This window comes from Lissotriton helveticus, chromosome 11 (assembly GCF_964261635.1).
Source record: "Lissotriton helveticus chromosome 11, aLisHel1.1, whole genome shotgun sequence".
Taxonomy (NCBI): domain Eukaryota; kingdom Metazoa; phylum Chordata; class Amphibia; order Caudata; family Salamandridae; genus Lissotriton; species Lissotriton helveticus.
The window spans coordinates 1105460015-1105485229 of record NC_136072.1 but is presented as its reverse complement, the minus strand read 5'-3'; the positions used below and the strand labels follow the sequence as shown (position 1 = coordinate 1105485229).

General features: G+C 47.6%; 1 protein-coding gene across 8 annotated transcripts in view; it reads left to right on the top strand.

Moving 5' to 3' along the window:
* The window catches only part of CABIN1 (calcineurin binding protein 1), a 1271888-nt gene that overhangs the window by 35566 nt on the left and 1211107 nt on the right, over positions 1-25215 (top strand). For all 8 annotated transcript variants that reach the window (XM_078667788.1, XM_078667793.1, XM_078667787.1 and 5 more), the window contains one exon: positions 8063-8118. In XM_078667788.1, coding sequence (XP_078523914.1) covers positions 8116-8118 — 3 coding nt within the window. In that variant the 5' untranslated portion in view covers positions 8063-8115. The remainder of the gene's footprint in view (positions 1-8062; positions 8119-25215) is intronic.

Sequence of the window (25215 nt, the reverse complement as noted above, 5' to 3'; positions counted from 1 at the left end):
TTACACATTCAATAAAATATGATGGGTACAACAAATTAAAAAACCTATAATAAACATTGGCCTTTGATCTCCGTGAGATAACCCTCTATCTGCCATATCACACCAGCAGCGAAACTAAAAGAACATTATTGGTGTGGGTTAGACAATCTGAGACACAATGTGTTGTTAACTCATCACTAACAGAAAAATTCCTAGATTTTAAATCGAATAGCCTCCTGGAGCCCTATTGGGATGCCATCACTGTCCCCTTGGACAGGAAATTAAAATTGTAAATCCAGATCAGGGTTGGCATCCTTCCTGTGAAAACATTACGAACCAATGGGCCCCAGATGGTGATCTCCCTTGTCCAACCTGCAAGATATCTACAGAATCGATTACCCATGTTCTTTTTGCCTGCCCTGGTTATGTCATTCCCTGTTAGAAGTGGATCAAACCACTATGTAGATTAATTAGGATCTGTAGCAGCTGTCTTGCACTTAGAATTCTCCAGTCAGACCAAAACGTACATATGCGTGCGCCTGTGCAAAGTTTTTGGGGTGGGTATAGACCATTCTATATAAACCAAAAGGGGACAAGGGCTTTTATAATCTAGGTCCAGCATACATGCCCTGCAACATATAGGTTCAACAATCTTGTATGCAGATCTTAACAGTTAGGAACTGCATACCAGATTGTTGAACCTATATGGACCATTAGATCCAGGATTGTTATTATGTACTAAAATAATGTTAGCGTCTCTACCTCAACACCTGATCTACACCTCGGAAAGTAATGAAATCCATTGTTCTCCAATGCCCTTTCTTCTTTTTGTGTGGGATGTGTTCTTTCCCAAAGAATTGCATCATCCCCTAAGAGTTTTCTCCCTTGTTGGACTCCTTAAAAGAAGATTGTTCTTTAATTTAGATTGTGTCCTTGTGCATTTTTAGAAAGTGATGAATGGATTTGCTACTTATGTTAATGTTTTCATTCGGATGTGTTTCTACTGAAAGTATTGTTACTTGTTTATCACCTGCCATGTGATCTCTTTAAACCTGATTACTTTCCATTTATCTGGGGACCAAATCCGATGCTTTTTATGTTTTAAGAAATGTCACTCTTGTATGTTGTGATGCCTTGTCTCTCATACCTTATTGTAATTGTTTCTTAATAACCGATTATTTATTTGTGTATGTGTCTATATTTTATGTGCTTTTATGACTAATTGTTGAATAAAGCTTATTAAATGAAATGATTAAGTAAATGGAGGTGGTGAGGTTGGGTGTTAGTGCTTCCTTGACCGGTAGAAGTCTTTTGGTGAAGGCATGGGGAGAGCAAGTGTCAGATGGAGCACCCGAGTGGATGGTCTTCATGGTAGCAGCAATTTCAACAGTGGTGATGGCCGACCACATCGTCAGGGTTCGTTTGTCGTCCATGATGGGAAGTTGATTTGCAATGGTGATGGAGTCTGTTTGAGGGTTGAAGTTGCTGTATATGGAGTTGATTTTCTTACAGAAGAATTCTGACTTCTTAGAGTTTGTTGCAAAGGCCATGTTAGGGAGTGGGTTTGCGCAGTAAAATCTTTCATGGCGGTAATATTTTCCTTGCTGCTGTTAGTTCTGGCGTCATTGCGGTCTTCAAGATTTGTGCTTTTGGTGTCCCGTATTTGCTGATGGTAGTGTCTCCAGGCTGATTTGAAGATGTAAGACCTGTGTGCTGTGTGCTCTATGACCTGTGTGCTGCATAATAGCTGTTTGCTAATTTGTGTGCATAGGCAGTGAATCGTTCGCTTCCTTCTACCATGTGTGATGTGAGGTTAGATGAAGATTACAAGGTGCCCCAATGCTCTTAAAGGTGTCTACTTTGATATGAAGTCATTGGGCATCGAGAGGAAAAAGCACCTCCGAGTTCTGCTGCTGAACTCTGTGGGGCCTTGCACGAGGGACATTATCTTCAGGATAGACAATGATTATACAGGAATAAATGCTGATTTGAAACACTGTGTCATGTCCTACTTCATCACTAGAAGGATGTTGACTATGTGCAGAATATGTTTTTTAACCTGCACTCTGTTAAAACAGCTCATTATTGGCAATATGTTGTAAACTCGAATCAAGCAGTGTGAATCCAGTGCTTAACTTGTAAAAGAATGACCGCTGGTGTCCAGGGCTCTGATCAGCAGCCCACAGCCAGTACAATTAAATGTCGGCACAATGAATACCCAGGTTACATGGTCTTAAATTCACCTTCTGCCACTATAATTCACTACCAGACATTGCTGCCCTTTCATCTCTTGCAGGTTCCTGCTTTCTCCTTTTGTGACATTTTTCTGTCTTTCTCTTCCTCCATCTTTTCATTTTGTATTTTTCACTCTCTTGCTCTTGATAAATGTCTGATGCAGAGAAAATGACTGTGAATCTGATTAGTACATTTTTTCATCTTGATTTGTTTGGTTTTACTGATCTGTAAATTTCTGAGGTGGGACTGAGACCAAATTAAAGTTTTTTTTATTCTGGACCCTAGTGACTCCACCAGTGTCATGGCAGATTCTAAATTTGTCTGCCTGCATGAAAATACTGAGTTGCAGGCTTCATAGATATGAATTTATGCACATGGATCCAACACACCTCTTTTGTGCATAGGTTTCTTAAACCTGTCTTGATGCATGAATCACATATTGCAGATTTGTGTCTTTTGTGGTTGAAGCTCATGCTGATACTGGTTCTCTGCTGCGTTTTAAATTTGTTATGAAGTATGGTTTCCTCTAGTTAGTTACACTTCTGGCTGATTGAAAGAGTTACATCAGTGAAAGACGCTGATGTATAAAAAATGTTTTCAGGGTTATTCGTGGAACAGAAAAACTCTACCACAAACAATCAATTAGTCTATGAATCCAGTGGTAAAGCACTTCCGAGAGATCCCCTTAATTACTCAAAAGGAAGCCAATCTATATATTAAAAACCTTCAAGAACATAAATTGATCGATCCAGTAAATTTACCTACTTCCTTGGTGTCGCCCATCCTTGTGGTGCTCAAAAGACAGTCAGGAGAGGAGTACCGTGCCTGACACATTCAGGATATGATTCACCAACTGAATCTTACTGGGTGATGCTCAAAAGAGTTATCAGCTAGAACTGGACAAATCGTTGAGCCACATTAACGTTTGCCACACAGTTTGGTGTCTGCTGTAACAAGAGCCTCAGTTTTGGTGTGTGTTCTTCTGCTGAGGCTTTCCAAGTAGCATAATTAAAGGCATTCTTATCTGTGTAAACTATTGTGAGTAAAAACTTCTTTCTGAAAGACAATTAAGAACATTACACTATTTTAGAGAAGACCCGGAGTGGTCTGTACTGGTAAATGGTGTTTAGTTTGCAAGCTAAACAACGCATGCCATAACGCTGTTGTTACAACGACCTCGTTGTTATTTCGCATACCATTACACCGCAAGTCAGAACAAAAGACTTGCGTTAGGGGGCAGAAGGTGTTGGATTTAAAATCCAACACCTTCCCTAGTGTTCGCACAGACTGGAGTTGGAATAGTAAATGATACTATTCCAACATCCAGCGTTCCTAAAAGCAAGTCTTTGTTCCGACTTGCATTGTAACGGTATGCGAAATAACACGGTCATTGTAACGACCGCGTTGTTATGGCATGCGTTGTACACGCATGCGAAAAAACGTCCTAAATTAGTCTGTACCAGATTAACCTATTACATAAGGCAGTTATGATTTTTCAGACTATCTCTCAAGTTCTGTGAACTCCTGAGCTCATATGTGCCTCACCATTACAAGGTTGTTGTCATCGTCACCACAGCTCTATCTCCTGACAATATCTCAGATCATTGTTGGGAATGCCAGTTACTCTCTAAGATCTATCCAGAATTTTGCCTTTGTAGGTGCTCCTTTGACAAACCTCACCAAAGAAAGATCTCCTCTGCAGGTAGTCACAGTGATGGCAGATGCTACTAAGAGAATCAAAATGTTCATCTAGGATGCGGGTGATATGGCAGCTCTAAACACTGAGCTGGCAATGGATGCAAGTCTTGTGGGAATGGGTGCCGTCCTGGGTTAGTGTGAACCAGAATCACACAGGCGTAATATTGCCTACACCTGCAGAGACCTCAGGAGCCCCGAGTACATTAACATATAAGCAGAAAAATGAAGGTTGACTGTGATTTTGGCTTGTAATTGTTTTCATTTATTTGTGTATTGAAATACTTTCACAATAGTTACTGGCAATTAAGCCCTTGTATTGGTATTTGGCAGTCATACACCAAAATGCCCCCATATCATGGAGTGTGGTGTGAAGCTATAGGATTTTCATTTCAAAATCATTCATTATCCTAGAAATAATCATAATCCTTCTGCCTCCTTTTCTCTTTTCCTATTGACAAACTGTGACACCAGATAATAAGATAGTAATGTAATAGATGTAATAAAATAGTTTAATCCCCTCACATTGGATACGGTGGATATCAAAAAGTCTTCACAGGAGACCCAATATTTTGGGTCATGTCAGAGTTTACTGAGCCTTAAGGATGGAGAGATATTGAACAGAGCAAACTCATACAGTGGTCATAAAAAAATTGCATACATTTTAATGTTAGAAATGGCATGTCTTCGGAGGCACTTGCCTATTCCTTCCCTCTGTGCTGGGGCAATAGGTTGACATTGACACACGATGTCTGATGGTATATTACGGGTAGTCAAAGAATTTAGAGACCGAAAGTGTGGCTACTTGTCTTTGAAGCGCTGTGGAGAAAATGCTTGATACCAGCCATGAGTAGCAGAGTCTGGAAAAGGCTGCCCCACAGAATGTTTGAACATTTAGGAGCTACCCCAAGATGTATGGGAAGGAATTGCAGTTAATAGGAATTGCAGATAAGCTCAGTTTTGTCCTATAGCCCCTGTCACATTTTTGTTGTTCTTTAACAGACAAAATAAATATCCATGTTCGATGTATGTTGCTGAGGTTCAGGGAAAACGATCATTTTATTAAGGTTTGACATCTGTTGTGTTCCCTAGAGTTCTGACATACAATATATTTGAACATTCTGTTAAAGGGACTGTTTTTCAAGTTCAAATTAAACCAAGCCCTATTTGCAGCAAATTATATATTTGGAGGTCACTTTAGAGGCCTAGTAACAATTACTATGTATGTTGTAGTGAGCAGTAAGCAGAGATATTCTATATTTTCATGTGAATGTCCTTCATGCAGTGCTTAGTTTAAGCCGGTGGTTGCAGGTTAAGCCCACCTGCACTCATTTTGGCTCCAAGACATTTTATCATTAGACTTTGACCCAGAGCAAGAGAGAAAGGCAGGAAAAAAGGAGGAAGCAAAACAAAAATAATTACAAAGGGGCGAATAGCACTTGCAGACACAGCACTTGTAAACATGAACTAATGGGATCGGGAGTATAGGGAAATAGATTAAAGAGACTTCAGGTGGAATTAATGTGAGAGAGCTTTGGTATTCTGCAACCCTGACATTTGTCAGCAATGGCAACAGGATTCTTTGAAAGACTTTGGACTCCAGCACTGATTCTTTTACAAACAAAGCGCTGCCTTTATGTGCCAATATCACGGATGGTATTACAAAATTATTACTTTAGAGATCATTGAGTTTTACCATTGATCAGAAAACACACTTTGAGTTGGATGTGCAGATATGTAATGTTCATATTTTATAAATTGCCTGGTTACTCCCAACAACGTGCTAAGGATAGTCCTTGCCTTTTTTAACTTGGAATTAACCACATATTGGACCATTAGACTTCTCTGATAGATTTCCTGAAAAACCATGTTCTAGATCTTTCCGAAGCGGCTTTTCAGTCTAAGGAAAGACGATTCCACTCTTTTGCTACCAATAGACAGAAGGATTTGCCACCTAAGCGGGCCTTATAAACGTTGGGGACCAACACCTTGGTAGTGCCTGATGATCTAAGATTCCATATTGGCTGATAAGGTTTAATCAAAGGGAATAGAAAGCGCAGCCCTTTACCATTTAGAATTCTATGGCAGAAACAAAGTGCTCTAAAACCACTCTGTCCTGTATTGGAAGGTAGTGTATCTTTGCCAGGGCAGCGCCCAGCAACGACCGTCTCGGAATTTTTTAATAACAATCGTGCAGCAGAATTTTGCACGCTCAGCAACATTTTTTGACTGCCCTGGGAGACTCCAAGATACAGCACATTGCAGTAATCCATGTGTGATACTATCTGCTCCTGGATAACTGTTTTCTTAACTACCTCTGGCAATAAGTCCAAGATTTTTCTCCGCATCCTCAGGGTGCCAAAACCGGTACCAGCCTGTGTGGAAATTTGATGATCAAAGCGAAGGGCCATGTCGAACCAAAATCCTAAATTCTTCATTTTAGATTTTGGGGTAGGGACATTACCCAATTCTGGGCCCCACCATACCTAAGACTACAAGGGCGGTTACTTCCCCGCCACAAGGATGTCAGTTTTTCCAACGTTCAATTGCAGACAGCGCAACGCCATCCAATTCGCAAGGTCCTCCAAACAAACTCTAAATTTAGGAGCCGACTCAGCTAAGTCCTTTGTTAGCTAGACAATTAGCTGCGTGTCGTCTGCATAAGACACCATCTGTACCCCATGCCGCTCCACAACCTCTGCCAATGGACTCATTTACACATTGAACTGAGTGGGACTCAAAGCTGACCCTTAGGGGACGACCTGTTGCATGGGGCACACTGCAGATTTGTGGCAGTGCTGGATGACCTGAAACGAACTATCCAGTAGGAAATTGGTCAACCAATCAAGCATTTTTTCCCTCACTCCAAGTTCCCATTGGCGTTTCAAAGAGAGGCCATGTGATACAGTGTTGAATGCAGCACTTCAGTCCGACAGGACCAAGGCTGCTGTCTTGCTCTCATTTGCAGCCATTCTCAATGATTCCAAAGCTAATAGTAGAGCCGATTTGGTACTATACAGAGGTCTAAACCCTGAATGTGTATCATGTAATAGATAGTTACCTTTCTGGTACTTAGTCAACTGGAGATTAAGAAACCTCTCTGCCACTTTTGCAAAGAGAGGGAGTAAGGAGACCGGTCTCAAGTTTTCTGGAAGGGAGGGTTCCAGAGAGAGTTTTTTAAGTAAAGGGACCACCAATACATGTTTCTACTCTCGTGGTAGTATTCCAGTAGTAAATGACAAGTTGAGAAAGTCACAAACAACGGAGCTGTGGTATTTCTATCCTGTAGCACCATATTGGGGGCATAGGGTCATTAGGTGAGCCAGATTTGACATTGGAAAGAAGATCGAATGTCTCCACTAGTTTTGGCATTCTAAAGTTGAACAAATTTACCGATGGGAGTGTAGTTTCCGGGGGATTGAACGTGAAATCTCTGCTTGTTTCAGGAAAGGAGTCGTAGATTGTCTTGATCTTTCTAGAAAAATAATGGGCCACTAAATTACACTGATCTATAGAAGATGGTATAGAAGTAGTAACTTGTTCCAGAGAGGACAGATTCTTAACAATCTGAAACATTTCTTTGGCAGATCCTTTTGAGGCCTCAATTTTGTGTGTATAAAAATCAGTGCACGTTTTTTTAATCGATTTGTGATAGTTTCTCAGTGATTTTAAATAAGTTACTTTGTCCTCCTTCTTATATCCTTTCCTCCAAAGACGTTCCAATATTTTGAAATCTTTTTTATGATCTAAAGGTTCTTTCTTGAACCATTTGACCATAGGAGTACGTTGTAAGTTATCACCAGTCTTCAGAGGCGCTAATGTATTCAGCACCTCATTTATCCAGGAAAATGTTTGTCTATTGGCATTTTGTGGGCAGGTATCTAAAACGGGGCCTTTCAGCTAGTTTAGCTGTCTGAGCCTCTGGGGATTTCTTTTACCCACGTTGGCTATATTGGAGAACCCCAGGTTGTTGGAAGGTCTTTAAAGTGTACTCTATAATTATTGGCAATTGAGTTTATAAACGTTTAGGGTTTTTTTTACACCTTACCCCCAATTTGTCTTGTTTAGCCGTCACAGGGCCTAAATGTATTATAAGTTTTTGTCTGTTTTCTCTGTTAGTAACATGGTTATTTATTATTAATTTGCCCTTCAGATTCATCTGCACGTTCAGCAGACTGATGGGAGGCTGTTCAGACTTCCCCAAACATGGTAAGTTAACTGGTGAGAATGTATCATCTGAAAGTTACAAATGTATGTTGAATGGGATTGTGTAGAACATAAAATTGGTATTCTCAGAGTAAAAATCTCAACTCCAAATCTGCGTTGAATAAAACATATCAAACTGTTAAAACTGCACTCTTCCCTCTGCTGCAACTATGCTTCATTTCGGGCAACCTCATATCCACTACCCAGATTACCCTCTTCTTGTTCCACCTTATTTTTCTTCTTTCAATCTAGTTATCAAATTAGCTTGTGCTCTCTAAATGTTGAGGTCTTTGTGTAGTGATAAAGGGCACAATTGGCAGTGTTTGTAGCACAATTTTGGAGTGTATTCCACTAAAGAGCTTAGTCTACTTTTTAGACAACAATTCCAAAATAAAATGTGAGAATTTCATTGTTTTTTTCAGGCAAAATAAAAAAAAATGAACTCTCATTCACAATCTCAACACTAGAAGTACCTCTTAAGACACCAGTTCAAAAACCAAAAGAGCTATGGCAGTCTTTTAATGTGTTCACTCAGTCAAACTGTTAAACACTATCCCCATTCTTCAACTGTCAGCAATTTCAGTGAGCCTTCACTTTCCGTAGACATATGTTCTTCCTTTCTCACTTACTGGATAAACCTGATCAGACGAGTTCTTGATGCATGGTAAGGTCCAATACTGTTTAAAATGTGGAATAAATCACCATTTAAAAATAATGCAGGAGCAGAAGCAGACGTTCTAAACAACTTCCGCCTGGTGACTTATGTTCCATTCTTGTGTAGAGACTTGACTGAAACAGTTAATTCCTAACAACAGTGTATTTCATGCTTTAAAATGTAGATGTAAATCCTTGAAAGTGGCAACTAATAGTCATCCTTCTCTATTCTCTTTAAAAATTAACCAACATTAAAACTGAATGGATTGAGTAGTTCTCAAATAGCTTTCCTCTTCTCTGTACAACCGCTCCCAATAAATACATTTCATTACTCTATTTGAAATGTTTCCTCTTAGACAAAGGGTGCCCTGAAGTTCAGTTATTTCTTTTATCCCATTCAGCCTTTACATTGACGCTCTTTGGTCCCTACTTAGCATTTCGCTAATTGCAATTTCCCCACAAAATCTGTGGATTCAATAGATGCTTGCAAATTTAACTAAACCTGTTGCAAAAACAAAATAAATGGTCTTCCGGTATGGAATATAATTGTTTAGGTCTCGGACCGAAGGCTCCGCTTGCCCAGTCTCCGGTCTGAGATTTAATGATTTGGAGTATGGGGGCTTGAACCCGCCTCTCTACTCCATTCTCCTGCATTGGCTGGCTTCCTAAACGGAGGCAAGCCATTGGAGGAGAAGGGAGTCACTCCAATAAAGCCCCGTCTCTTTCGGATTCGGGGGCGTGTTTTTTGGCGTTCTTTCGACTGTGACGTCATCCGTCACTCAGAATGCCAAAACACGCCCCCGATTCCGAAAATTTCGGAAGCTTGCGGCCGCCGTTTTTTTCTTCTGGTTTTCAGCCTCTCACGGACACCTCCCGCATTCCCCTGGAGCCCCCCAGGCACGAGGGATTCTTTTTCTGGTTTTCAGCCTCTCACGGACGCCTCCCGCACTCCCCTGGAGCCCCCCCAGGCACGAGGGATTCCCTCCCCCTCGCCAGTACAAGCACCACACGAGGCAGCTCATGTGAAGCCGGCCGTAACGCCCCTTGCCTGGGAAAGGAGCGCCGGGCTGGCAGCTGGAGTGTGGCTCAGTCCCCCGACCAGCAGACGTACCTTGCACAGTCTCCGGTCGGACCAGCAGACGTACCTTTCCTGAACTGAGGTCTCTGCGTTGGCTCTAAATTACTTCCTAAATGCTTCATCTTGAACGCCTCGGCAGCCTCCGGTCCCCGGGGCATTCGGCGTTAAGCGTGTCCCGCCCCTGCCGCACTTGGTTGATGTCATGTCCGTTGGCCCCTCTCAGCAGCCCCAGAGGATGAGGCAGCGCAGCAGCACCGGCTCCCCACCTCCCAACAGAGCCGCCTGCTTCTGCAGCCCATCCGGGCCACGGTCCACTTCCAGCTCCGAAGAGGGGGTGGGCACCCTCACCCGCTGAGCCCGACGCGCTCAGCCTCGGTGGGCAGCAACACGGAGCCGGGCGGCTTCGTCAGTCCCGGCAACAGCCCCCCGATCCTCGGCGCAGAAAGCGGCACCCCCAGCACTTTCCTTCCTTCAAAGAGAGCACGGCTCTTTGAGGGGGCGGGCCTGCCCTCTACGGTCCGGGGTACCTGCACTGTGCCTGTGTGAGGAGAGCACCTGATGAAAGACGCCAGACTAGAGGGAACTGTTGAGTAACTTTGCTTTTTGCTCTTTCCATTCTAACAAATAGTCTTGCTGTAGTGCCCCCACCCCCTTTTTTTTTTTTTAAATAATTCGGTTTAGAACCGAGAAATCCCAGTGCCAGTCATTGCGTTCTGCTGATCGAACTTGACCCCTGTCAGTACTGTGTGCCCGCAGCCATCTGTACATACACTGGGACCTGCACCGACTTGTGTCAGCAGCCTGCGTGGCCTCCTCTGTCCTCGGCCTGGCTTTTAAAGGGAGTGGAAGCACCGTTCCTAGCCAGCCCCAGCCCCGGCAGCTGTGCCTCCTGCTCGAGGGTTCTGAATGAGGCCCGTCTGCGGTACTGTAGGGTGGAGACTGGAGTCAGTCGTGGGGTATAGTTTTGCCCAAATGATCAGAGGGCGGAGGCTAGTGGGGAATGGGCGTTATACCCTTTTTTGGCAGAATTTGCGTTATGTCATAATTCCACAATGATTGAGCAGTTTGAAAGCAAACGCACTCCGTTTGGAAGGATTCACCATCTCGATTAATGTATATGTCTTGGACGTTTGGGTTCTCTTAAATTCACAGAAACATTGGGAAAAATGTCCGCCTGCACGCCCCTCTCCCCCTTGCTCGTCGATAAGCGCATCATTGGTTTTGCAAATGTGACCTCCTGATTCGTCACACGCCTTGGACATGCAACGAAAAGAGAAGTACCATCATTCGATTGTCACAAGCCAGGGGGTGGGGATACTGCACATTCTATTCAAGTAAGATCAGTTTACTCCCTCCTGAGAGGGGACCCAGTTTTATTAGGGTTTTTCAAAGAGGGGACCTTGCTGTATGCAGCTGTAACTGCATGGAATCTCCACTAGTGACCTCTGTTCCTGTTCGAGACACTACTTATTGTAGGCACTAAAACAATAGGATGGCATTGCTAAAATGCAGACCGTATTATGTCAGTCTTGTGCTTAGATTCTCCAGTGCAGCCTGGCCTTGCAAATGTCAGTTCTCGGCCTCCTGCTGCCTCCTGCTGCCTTCCTATCACTGCATGAAATAGGAAGCTGGGCTCTGAATTGCTGTTCTTTCCTGCCCCTGTACCCTAACCCATCGAGGCCTGTTGCACCGCCCTCCACCCGTGAATGCAGACCATATCTGAATTACTCCGCCTTGACACGTTGAGGCCGCCCCTTCCTAAACTCAACTTTCTAGCTTATTTTCTCACTTCTTTTCAGTTGTAAAGGGATAAATGGTTCTTAGGATAAACCATTGTTTGTTAAGAGTGAACATTGATGCATGCGGGTACATATGGTCCTGCTACGGTATGTTTTTCAATAAGTTGTTTGAGGTTCGCAAACAGTACCCAATGTAACCCACTGTTTGTGGCAAGAAGGACGGTGGAGGGGGCATTGGTGTCCACCACAAGGCCTCGTCTGTGCTTTTGTAATATTTCATGGGGGGAGTCGAGCAGGCTGGTAGGATTATCAGCATTACAAGGCCAGGGTGGTGGAAAATCTGTCTGACCATAACTAACAGGAGATTGCAACATCCCCTCCAAACTCACACAGTCTACTTGTTGCACACGCTGTCTTTTCTGACGCATCACCACCTGTGTGGTTCTGTCTGTGTGTGGCTCTGTCTGTGTGTGGCTCTGTCTGTGTGTGGCTCTGTCTGTGTGTGGCTCTGTCTGTGTGTGGCTCTGTCTGTGTGGGGCTCTGTCTGTGGATAGCTTTTTTGTAGGTGGCTCTATGTGTGGGTGGCTCTGTGTGTGTGGGTGGCTCTATGTGAATGACTGTGTGTGTGGCTCTGTGTGTGTGTGTGTGTGTGTGTGTCTCTGTGTGGGTGTAAATGCAATAGGTCATGCATATGCAAGCGATTAAGCTATTGGCATTGTAAATGACAATGACATTTATTTAACGAATAAGCTATTGGCAATGTAAATGACAATGCTATTTATTTATGATTTAAAAAAATAAAATAAACAATAAAAAAATGTCGTGAGCAATGCCAATAGCTCTACCTCTAATAATGCAGATACCATTGCATTGTAAATGCTTGTTTACTTCTTTTTATCGTGAAAATGCTGCTGTCACACACAGGAGAGCAAGAAAAAAAATTAAACACACAGGGATGGTCATTGTTCTTCTTTGAGATTGGAGTATTTCTTTTGGACTGCTCCATTTCATTTGGCCTTCTTCCTACCCCCAGGATGTCCAGGTGGGTACGGATTATCGCATCAGGGATTGTTACAGGGATGACTGGGGTGGCATGGCCAAACACGCCCTGTCATTTACACCCTGCACCGCTGCTCCTCCCTGCGTTGCACAAATGAGGAAATGGGGAAAGTGAGAATGAAGCTAGTCCCTTATTTGTATTCATTTTTTTTTAAAATCATGTCTCAGTAATTAGCTAGGGTAAGCTGAACGTATACAATACAAACAGCCACTAATTGTTTGTTATTCGGTGGAAGGGATGCAATGCTGTATTACTACCATAGCTGCCTTTTGGACTGGGGAACCAGGTTTGAGTACCGGTCTCCGCTCAACGTCCTGTGATACTGCGCAAATCACTTAATTTCTCTATTCCCAAAGAAAGAAAAATCTGTCCTTGTGTAATGTAATGTGCTGCTCATGTGAAGTGTTCAGTGCCCTTAGGGCCAAGTTCACACTATATAAAACTGCAAAAAAGAATGAAAAGAAAGCATTTCTATCAGAATTGTGTGTGTGTTCTTTTTTTACTATGAAGGCTTCATAAGCATATAAATGCCAAGTACTTAAACCTTCGTTTAGAGTGCCTTAAAACTCTACATATACGTGCTTTTGTAATTGCTGCACATTAACGTGTTCCAATTAGAGTAAATTTGCTGTTAAGTATTTACTGAAATTTGAATGGTAGATGTAATTTCATTGTATACATCCATTGACCACAATAAAGGAATTCAGTCTCGTCAACATTTTCTAACAGAATGGCTTGATCCTAATAAAATGATGCTGGATATGTTAAAATACTGCCTGACCCATTATCTCTTTATCTTTGGTGGTAAGTATTACTTGCAATAGCAAGGTACGGCAACCCCCCCCCCCCCCACGTGAACTTATTCATGGGGTGGTGTGAGAAGGTGGTAGCCTGGGCCGAAGAGAATGGGAAGTTTACCCAGATGATTGCACTATGGACGCGGTTCATATATGATTTATTCATTTTAAGGGAAGGAACTGAATCTGAATTGAACATCTTCTTGGAAAAGCTGAACTGCAATGATTTTAATTTGCAATTTGTGAACACGCAGAGTTGTTCACACTGTGAATTTTTGGATATGGTAACAAAGGTAATTGGGAACTAACAACTAGGATTCATAGAAAGCCAACAGCCACTAATTCCTTATTACATGCAATCAGTGGTCACCCATAAATGAAGCATTCCATATAACCAAATGCTAGGGGCCAAAAGAATATGCTCCACTGAAGAATCATATCATAAAGAAGTACGTGACATGGGGCGTGGCTAAGCGCGCAATGGCGACGGACATGCCTGGGTAGAGCTCCGAGAGAGACTCCCCTGCCACAGGCCATTTATCCGTAGTTTATGCCCGCCACACCTTGCTACTGCTGTCGAGTGCCTATCGAGAACTTCCCTGCTGACTGCCGGAGTTTGGGGCGGCTGACTTGCTCGGGGCCGCTCTGGTGGCGACGAGCGCTCCCTGCCTGACCGACCCTCGCTGCGCAGCGGCGTGAGGAGCTGGGCGAGGCCGGGGATCCAGCCGGCCCTCTGGGCCCACCGGAGCGAGCTGCTGTTTTGTGCCCCCTGGCAGCGGCTGGGCGCCGTGAGACCTGCCCCTCTGTCTTCCCCGAGTGAGCCGCTTCTGAGGTTGGTGCGGTGGAACGGGACCGGCCCTGCTGGACTGTAATTTCCCAGTGCCCGGGTCTGTGTGGATGTGCCCCCCCCCCCTCGCTGCAGCAACCAAGTGGTGCGACCGAAGGCTTCACTGAGGGCTCCATCGAGGTGCCTTCCGGGCTGCCCGGGTGCTGGCCGTCCCGGCCCACCATCGACGGACCCGGGGACCGGTGGCCCCTGATGCCGGCTTAAGTGCCCAACTGAGCCCGGGGATGCGGCCTACTTTGCGAGCCCAGAGCTGAAGGTGCCAGTCGATTGCAGGCGGCGAACTGGGGGAACACGGTGAGAAGCACCTACTCAGCCCCTCAGCCCCCACGGACCTGATAGTACTGGGGTGCAGAGCTGGACACCTGGGACATTCGACGCTGTGAGGAGAGACTGTCCGGGACTGGGGGTGAGGCCTGCGCGCTGGAGCTGGCGCCGGCGTGGGACACTGGGAACGAGTGAGGCCGGCGCGGCACTGACTGGTGACCCTACGTGGCGGCGGAGGTGGCGAGCAGCGGACACTGGCAACTCGGAGGTCGGAACTGAGCAAGACAAGAGGGCTGGTGAGTCGCGGTGCTTCCCCCCTCCCCCCCATTGCTCTACAGAGACTGCGAGGACTTGTTGGGCCCTTGTTGAGACCAGCACAGGGAGGGGGCTGAGAGCTTGGGCTACCCGGAAGACACCTGGAGGTTTGGACTGCTGCGGAGGTACCCCTGGCGGCGTGCTGCTGGCCCTGATTTGTCCTGGCGACTGGACCCTACCTTGTCGCGCCGTTGCGTGGGGGTAGCAACGGACCTTGCCCGCGTCTTGCCCTGCCCATGGCGCTTGCTCACGCGCGCAGCATGCTAGCATAGCTACAGGCTGCTTGAGTGGGACAGTGGTATTCACGAGACCATCGGGGGATCTATGTGGCACTGAGGGTGTACCTGTCTTGACTGTTTGGGCTTGCTCTGCCCCTTCCCCCCTCCCATCGAACCCTGCGCCACTTGTGCCGCAGTGGGTCTCTTTACATTGCTCGACCAGCTGGCCACGTCGTGACTGCTCATGTCGGGGGGACCTAAAACAAGAGCTGTGACAGGCAACGCACAGGTGAAGGGAAAAATGGCGAAGCAGGTGGAGACGGATCACACTGCCTCCAAGCTGGACACAATGCTGGCGGCCATGGAACGGCTTGAAGAATCGATGCAACAAACCCGCGCATCTCTGGAGTCTAAAATTGATAGCGTGGCTATAGACATGACGCACCTCCGTGCAGACCATAAAAAACTATCTGAGAGGACGACGGCGCTGGAGACCACGGTAACGGACCTGGCGCCCAAAGTATCCCAGATGGATAAGAATGTACAGAATCTCCTCAACAGGGTGGATTTCCTGGAGGACCGAGCGGAAGACGCGGAAGGGCGGGCAAGACGGAACAACATCCGCATCGTGGGTTTGCCGGAGCGATGGGAGCCCAGGGAGGCGCCGGAACACGTGGAGAGGTGGATCAGGGACATTCTCCCGGAGGGTACCCTCTCGCAACACTTTGTGATAGAGCGCGCTCACCGCGTGCCCTCTAAACCCCCCCCTGAGGGCTCCAATCCTCGGCCCATGCTCATCCGAGTGCTGAACTACAGAGATCGGGACACTGTCCTGTGGGAGGTCAGGAAGTTAGGGGAGGTCAGGGTGGACAACGCTACGATTATGTTCTTCCCGGACTATACAATTCAGGTGCAGCGGCAGCGGCACTCTTTTCTGGACGTCAAGCAGCGACTCCGCCGCATGGCACTCAAGTACTCCCTATTATTCCCTGCCCGCCTGCGAGTTGTAGCTCAGGATAAAACGTACTTCTTCAACACCCCGGAGGCTGCTGAGACCTGGCTGGACTCTGGAGTTGTCCCGGATCCGGGTGGCCCACCCATGAGATCCCGTCGTGGAGGAGGTGCTCGGCGTCGCAGGCGACACTCGACGGCGCGCTCGGTGCATCCTGAGGCGAACATTGGCCCTACCCCTGAGCACCGCAATGAGGAGCAACAGGAAGCTATCCGTAGAGTGGCGGAAATTAGCGGTTCGCAACCGGACGCCCTGGCCGAGGGTGCCAGTCCTAGTGCTGTGGGGAGTGATGATGAATCTATTTATGGCCTGCCGGACTCACAGGTGTCAGTTGAACTCCCGGATGTCACACCACAGACAGCTGATTTACTGAATTAATACTGTTACAGATTCACTGGCAGCTACAACAAGGAGAACGACGCTTTCCTGCGACTTAAGTGCCCCTGCACTTATTGTAGTCTGGAATGACTCTGATGTTGACTTGATAGACACGGGGTGGAAGCCTGGCTTCGGACATACTGGCTCTGTTTGCTGGGCAGACTGTTGGCCCATGAGTACTGAGGGCCCCGTTTCTTGAGGGTCTCAACGGGGGATGTGGTTGTGCTGCCCCGTGGTGGTACGTCTTCACATGCGACCTGTCTGCTGCGGCTGCGGGATCATTGCCGCCTTATTGATGTCTGGAGCAGTGCATCTCTATAGACGCTGGGCTGTGTGATATTGGACGCCTGTGGCATGGGTGGAGAGCCCATGACAGTACTGTATGTATCATTAGTGCCTTTAAAATTTGTGCTTAGTGAACCCCCCTTCTTTCTCATAGAATTCACGAACAGTTAGTGCTCATTAGAGCGTTTGGACGACGGCATGGTTTGCAGTCGACCTTTTGGCATTGTTATTATGTTTTTTGATGTTACAGGACTGGTGCAATGTTCCCCTCCCCCTAATGTGTGCGGGAGAGCTGATGCGATTCACTGGGTACAGGGTGTGATGTTCTGTGTCGATCTGCAATGGTGGGTCATAGTTTGTGGTGCGGCGGGTGGGTGGGGGCGCTGGGTGGAGGGGAAGAAATGTAGTAATGGCGGTGGTTAAATTTTGCACTTGGAATGTACGCGGTATGCACACCCCCTCACGTCGCTATCAGGTGTACTCGTACCTCAAGCGGCACCAGGTGCAGATAGCGCTATTGCAAGAGACACACCTGACGGAATCGGAGACACATACACTGCGCCGACGCTGGAGGGGGCAAATATATGCTACAGGTTATTCGGCCTTCGCGCGTGGGGCTCTCATATGGATTCGCCCGGGGGTCCCTTTTGACATGACACATAGCAACATTGATAAAGACGGCAGATATGTTTTCCTTCAGGGCAACCTAGACGGCCAGCACATTGCCCTGGCGTCTATTTACGCTCCCAATGTTGACCACGGGCGCTTCCTCACACACTTATCGGCGGCGATTGCGACATGGCCAGGGGTGCCGCTTCTACTGGGGGGCGACTATAATTGTGTCCTGGATGTTGTGCTGGATAGATCTACTCCTCCTTTGGCGCATGCGACAATACACGGTACGGCGCGCACGTTTGCTGACTGGGCGACACAATGGGACCTCACTGACGCTTGGCGCAGCCGCAACCCTAACACACGGACTTACTCGTACTACTCGGGCGCTCATGCGTTACATGTTAGGCTCGATAGGTTTATGCTGACCAGCGACCTCTTGCCCTTAGTCACTGACTCCCACTACCTGGGTCGCACTCATTCGGACCACAACCCACACACGCTTGACTTTGCCTGGGTGCGCCCGCACCCACCGGTGCCCACGTGGCGCCTCCAGCCGGATATCTTGCTGGATGCTCCCTTTCGGGAACTGCTCTCGAATCGTGTCTTGCAGTACTTTGAGGACAACACTGATACCGCCTCCACCCCGCAGGTTGAATGGGATGCATTCAAGGTGGTAGTGAGGGGGCATTGCCTGGGAGCACAGGCCGGATTGCGACGTCAGGTGGAAAGGGAACTGACGCATTTGGAGACGTCACTGCTTTCGGGTGAACGGGAGGCAGTGGGAGGGGACGACTCGAACTTGCTGGATGCTCGCGGTAAGCACACGCAACTCCTTGAGAGACTGAAAAACTTGAATTATGCAGCACACTCTGCGCGCGTGCATCATGCTGGTGATAAAGCTGGCAAGCTTCTGTCCTGGCTGGTCAGGAGAGACGCCCAAGCGTTGCCGGTAATGTCGATCCGCACTACACAGGGCGAGGTGGTCTACACTCAGAGGGCCATCCACGAGGCATTCTCGAGCCACTACAGATCCTTGTATTGCACTCGCCTGAGGGTCACCGCAGTGGAGATTGCTGAGTATTTATCAGGCGTCCTTTTGCCGGCGGCCACTAATGCGCAGAGTGAGGAATTGGGTGCGCCGTTCACTGCAGAAGAACTCCGAGCTGTAATATACTCCCTTTCGAATGGCAAGTCCCCCGGGCCTGATGGTCTACCGGCGGAGTTTTATAAGGCGTATTCCACCATTCTCATTCCCGAACTGTTGCGGGTGTATGGGGCGGCGGTACGGGATGCAGTACTTCCTTCGTCTCTCAACGAAGCCAATGTGATCTCCCTCTTGAAACCAGGCAAGGATGCATTGAATATGGGGTCGTACAGGCCACTTGCCCTCCTTAATACGGACTATAAAATTCTGGCATCAGCGTTGGCCCAGAGGCTGGCACCACTGGTCCCGACCCTAGTGCACGCGGACCAAAACGGGTTTGTCCCTACCCGCAGCACGTCTTACAATATTAGACGACTGTTTAGAGTGCAGAATCTGGCGGTGACCCAGTGGCCCCATTCGGGGTGCGTGATCCTTGATCTTGAAAAGGCGTTCGATTCCGTGGAGTGGCCCTACCTAGCGCTGGTACTGGAGAAATTTGGGCTGGGCGCAGCCTACCTCCGCCTGGTGGAACTCCTTTATTCTGCACCAGTGGTGCGGGTTCGAACGGGCAAGCTTTTCTCAGATCGGGTTCGTGTCCGCAGGGGCACGAGGCAGGGATGTCCCCTCTCCCCCCTGATTTTTGCACTCATGATGGAGCCACTGGCGGCGCAATTGCGCGCTTCTGGTGAGAATTGGGGGATCCCATTGATGGATGGGATGCACTCGGTGTCGCTTTATGCCGATGATCTATTACTCTATGTCAGGGACCTGACCTGCTTCCCCCGAGCGCTCACGGACATTTTCAGCAGCTTTGGTGAAATGTCGGGGTTGCGCGTCAATTGGGCAAAGTCGGGGGTGTACTCTTTTGCAGCAGATGTACCGGAGTGCGACGTCATGGTAATGGGCGAGCGGCTCCTCTGGTACCCCACAGTGTTCCGTTATCTAGGAGTTTATGTGTACCGCAACCCCGCGGACCTCCTGGAAGGCAACCTTACGAGAGCGATTTCTTCGATTACGGCGCAGGTCTCCTTCTGGAATACTCTCCCGCTGAGTGTGCCCAGCCGTATTGCCCTGGCGAAAGCGGTTGTTTTGCCTCGGCTACTGTACTATTATGCAAACCTGCCGGTATATGTGCCGGTTCGCACCTTTCGCGAGCTAGAGACTATACACAGGCGACTGATTTGGAACAAAGGTCGCCCCAGGGTAGCTTTAAAAACCCTATATGCCGCGACAGATAGTGGCGGGCTGTCGGTTCCCAATCACGAGTTGTATTACCTGGCAGCACAGCTGCAATGGGTAGCCTACTGGCTGAGTGGGCGCAACTTGTGCGATACGGCCACGATGACGACTATCCTGACGGTCCCGCAGGTGCATGCGTTGTTTCATCCTTTGGCTAGGCCGCCTGTTCAGACCCCACTCCACCTTGAGGTGGCGAGAAGGTGCTTCTTGAGAAGCCTGAAACTCACTGCTGCGGTGACACCCTACGCGCCTAACCTGCCATTGCTGGGCACGCCTTGGGGTTCCGAGATGCTTGCGGCGCCTCTGCTGGACAGCTGGGGAGCGGCAGATTTAGAGAGCTTGGGCGATCTATTCGAGGAGGGTGCGTTGCTCCCTTTCGAGGCACTGACAGTTAGCACTGGACTGCCGGCAGGACAGTTCCTGACATATGCGAAGCTGCTACACACACTGACGAACGCCTGGGGACCGCTGACGGAGGAACCACCAACACACCTGCTCATTCAATACTTACACGTGATGGGACATGGCTCTCACCTTGTACATTGGATTGCCCAGGCGTTGCACACGCACACTCAATTCTCCCCTCAGCGCCTACGTGACAAATGGGTGGCTGATAGAGGACGGGACTGGACAGACAAGGAGTGGGCGGGGGTGCTAGCCGGAGCTCTACATGTCCCACGTAATGCGCGCTTCAGGATCATACAGTACTATGTGATCCATCGAGCGTATCTGTCCCCGGACAAAATTAATCGCTACTTTGGACTCACCACGACAGGATGCCCTAAATGTGGTCTAGTGGACGCGCAGTTCCTGCATGTCCTCTGGTCCTGCACTCTACTACAGCCGTATTGGACTGCAGTGTCGTCTGTCTTGGCGGGGGCGACGGGAGGTACCTTACCACACACATGGGAAGCTTGCCTGCTGGGGCTGTTTAAAAGGACGAAGCAGACTAAAGTCCAAGCGAGATTTTGGGATCTGGGCCTGATAACGGCGAAACGTCTCATTACCAGGCGTTGGAAGCATGGTCTGCCCCCCCAGGCGGTGCAGTGGCGTCGCTCACTGGATGCTTGGGCGAGTGCTGAGAGTGTGGCATTGCACCGGGAGGAGACGGCGGGTCTCCGGATGTACCCTATTGCGCTGGAGTGGGATGGTGTCCTGGTGGCCTACCACCGGCAGTGCCTGCGGAATGGTATTGAATGAGTGTTTACATCATATTCACCTGTGACGCATCCAATGTTCCTCTTGCTCCCAGCCTTAATTAATTGTGGGTTTATATAGCGCTAGGAATCGACTCCCGGAGGAGTATCTCCACGCTTCGACCGCTGGGGAACCCGTCCTGGCTCACCCTGAGAGATGGTCCCAGATGGGTATCTCTAAGGTGCGACCAAGCATCCCCGGCGATCTGGGGGGGCCGTTGTGAAGATGAGGCAAGCTGATGCCCAGAGTTGCCGCGTGTGGTCACTGACTAGAGTAGGCACCAAGGCGAGAATTATCGAGTCCGCTGACCCTGGTCCACGACCCTGCCGCGTCGGGAATCGAACCCTGGTCCCGGGCCGTTCTCTGCTTACGGGTCTGCCGCCTCTAACCAGTGAGCCACACTTCTCCTTCCCCCCCCCCCTCCTCTTTCTCCCTCCTCCCTGCCCCCCCCCCCCTTCTCCGCGGCGCTTCCCTCACACCCCGCTGCACGGGTGCTGATTCCTACGACTATTACATCTCTGTTGTTATGACACATTTGAATGACACTCCTCACCGCACCGCCAGCTCCACACACACACCCATGACTGATGACAGACACCACCTGGTTTATGGTTTCCTATGTATCTGGAATTGTTTTGTATAGTTACTAGTTTACTGATGCACTTTTGAAATGTGTAATATGTTGCCAATGTCAATGCTAGCTCTGTTTCTCCGGTCATGGTATGCTTTGAGCGCTATACGAAACGAGTCTACGGTATGCTGACACAATGCAGCAGTTCCTTTACGCCGCTACTGGGCACTGTCATTACTGGACGTAAATGTAATACTCAACAGCTATTGCATTCCCACTTTGTTATGCGGTCTACCTGTGCACCGCTATAGTTTGCTCCTTACCGCCATGCTTCTGTGTGGGGGGGGGATGATCCGCATACTCTGGGCCTTCATGACTTAAGTGACAGCGTCTTTCACTAGCTATGCTTGCATATGTGTACTGTTGTATAATGACAAAATATAATAAACATATTCAAACAAAAAAAAAAATAAAGAAGTACGTGACATGGTTGAGCGCTTTCATAAAAATGGTTTCCCTAGAAGTGTGTTGGAGGATGCTGAAAATAGAGCCAGTGAAAAAACAAGGGAACAGCTTATGTATGTACAAGGCAATGAGTTGAATGAAAAGGATCATGCAGTGAAACGATTGTTCTGAGAATTCAATATGGCACAATCCAGTATTAAAAAAATTCTACAGAAATTGGTATACTTGAAAAAGACTATTTGAAAATGTTGTGCAGATGGGTCTGCGGATAACTTAAAAAAAGTCAGATCTTTGGCAGTCATTACGCCCCTAAGAAGGGTGAAAAAAATTGGCTCTCTATGAACATGGGAGGTTTCACAAAATGTTGCCCTTGTAAGGCATGCAAGTATGTATCAAATTGCAAGAGCTACCAGACTTTTGAGGGCCATATAGTCCCAATCAATGACAGAATCACTTGCAATACAGACCATGTTGTTTATGTTCTCAGGTGTGGTTGTGACAAGTTATACGTAGGCAGCCCCATTAATAAGTTGAAACTGAGAATTGCACAGGATATAAGCGCAATAAAGAATGGTGATACAAAATTATCCCACGGCCTCCCACTTTGAAGGCCATGGGATATTGTCATAGTCGATCCTTGGAAACATTCAGTTATTGTGGAATCAAACATGTTCGATCTCACCCAAGAGGGGTAGACCGAGAAAAAGAATTTAGAAAGCAAGAATCACGTATGATATCGTTTGGAACGGAGATGACGTGGGGCCACAATGCTGATGCTGAACTACATGTCCATTTATGAATGTTATTTTTAATATAGGGACTCTTTAATGCACTTAATTTCTTTTTAGACATTTTGTACTCGATCTCCCTATACCTATGTATTGTACATTTCAATAACATTCATTAGGGTTTTAAGGTGTGCTATCAGCCATGAAGGATATTTGAAGAAAAGTTGCGCTGCTATTATTTATATAGACATTGTGCACAGTTTAAGCATTAGACTTTACATGTAGGTGGGTTGTGCAATTAAGCATTATGTTCCATAATATCTTGAGAGATTTGGAATTATGTGACTTGTTGAGAATCAGTGTCGCATTATGCACTTTACATATGTATGCATTGTGCGATTAAGCACCATGCACTTTATGGAGGCTATCATCATTTTTATAATCGAATAGAATAGGGTTACACACCGCTCTGAAATAACTGGAATTGTGAGGGTTGGTTATAATCGCACTATGCACTTTATGAACATTATGCACTCCTGATAAGTGAATTAGGCGTCAGTCGTTTCATTTACTTGTTAATTGTTTTGTGCTAAAAGAAAACATGGTGCTCGCTTAATAAAATTGAATATCACAATACTTGTTTGATTAGGGTGTTTCTACCCTGCCCCCTATTTTTGTTTTTTAATGTTTAACCTTAAGATGGCTGCCAACACTTCCTGGTTTGAAGTGTTGGCTGCCAATCAGATTGCAGGCTCGAGATCAGGACGGTTCGCTGATCCTCTACGGCCATATTTGTATATCTGAGAAATCTTTACATTTCTCAGGAACTATTGAACTGATTTACACCATTTAACAACAAGCATTGACATAGCAATAGGTCTCTCATTTGGGACCTTATAAGTGTTTAGTTATCCAGCACAATATCCTTGGTGCAACATCAACTGTTGCATGGCTAAACACTTATAAGGTCCCAATGCTTGTTGTACTTCTTATCGAACCCCTAGTTTGCTTACTTATGAAAAAATATGCACATGGTTTACTCCATGCACAGTTCTTGATAAACTGAATGCAGATTAAATCATCGTCTATGCGAGGCAACGGGACGCCGATTGGACGCCAATAGTCATTGAGTGTTTGCGAATGTGGCTAACAGCCCGTATTACATATCAACTAGTCAAAGTGGGAATTACTCCATCTGACAGGAAACCCCTGAGAAACAGGTGCAGGGCAGATACGGAGTTCAGGCTGGTGTGATAGCTGGCGTCGCAGTGAGCAAGACCACAGCTTTACTGTGCTCTGTTATAGGTTCGCTCTAGATCAGGGGCAAAGTCCTATTCTGTGCTGGATCCAACTGCTCCAGATCATCCTGGTGAGAATCAAACAGATAAGGATGGTTGTCCTGCACAGATTTACTTACCTTTTTTTTTAATATCCCTAGCCCATCCGATCAAGAATACTTCACTCATCACAGCAATAGGCTTGGAAACTAGCTGGGATAAGCAAAGACCTAACAGAACTGGGGATGACGTCGTCGGAGTACTTAGACGCAACCCTTGCGCGCTGACGTCAGTTCTTCTTTTTTCCGCGCCAGCGAGCGCAGATCCGGGAAGAGCTAGTACCCTAGTCATTTTTTGACTAACTTTCTGGCCTATTTTGGCTATTCATTTCGAGTCAATGCCGATAGGGATGCCTGGATTCAAGCCGTGCGACGCCTGTCACCGCCTGATGTCGGTGACCGACCCCCACCGCCAGTGTCTCTACTGCCTCGGGGCCGACCACGATGACAAGTTGTGCCCAGACTGCCGGACCTTGACCCCGAAGGCTAGGTGGGAGCGGTCCCGCAAGCTACTTTAGATCCGGCAATCAGCTCTGCGCGACTCGGCTGAGGGTTCGGGTGACACCAACCACGCGGCTCTGGTCCCATACCCTCCGGTCCCTGGACTGCATTTGACACCGGAGGAGATACATGACTTCCTCGTGGCCATGAGGACTCACTTCCCTCCGCCGAGGCCTGCCGGCCCGTCTTCGGGCCCCGCAGACCAAACCAGGGGCCAGAGCGGACCGTCGACGTTTTCAGGTCCCGACGCTGCAAGCTCCTTGAGATCCAGCAGTCGGCTCCGCCCCGTTCGAGGTCCCGGTCGAGGGACCAGCCACAGATGAGACGCTTTTCGGCACGAGTGGAACTGCGGTCTGTTGTACGCCTTTCTGCCTATACCACTTATGCCCAGAGTGCTGAAGAAGATCCGACACGACCTCGCTCAAGTCATCCTTGTGGCTCCGGACTGGGCACAAAGATACTGGTATCCCGAGCTATTCAGCATGTCAGTCGATCCCCCGATTCGTCTGCCTCTTCAGGAGGACCTTCTGTCGGAGCACCAAGGGACGGTCCTCCCCCCGAACCTGTCCAGTTTCCACCTACATGCGTGGAGATTGAGCGGCGACAGTTGAGGCCATTTGACTTGCCTCCTGAAGTCTGTGATGTCATTCTGGCAGC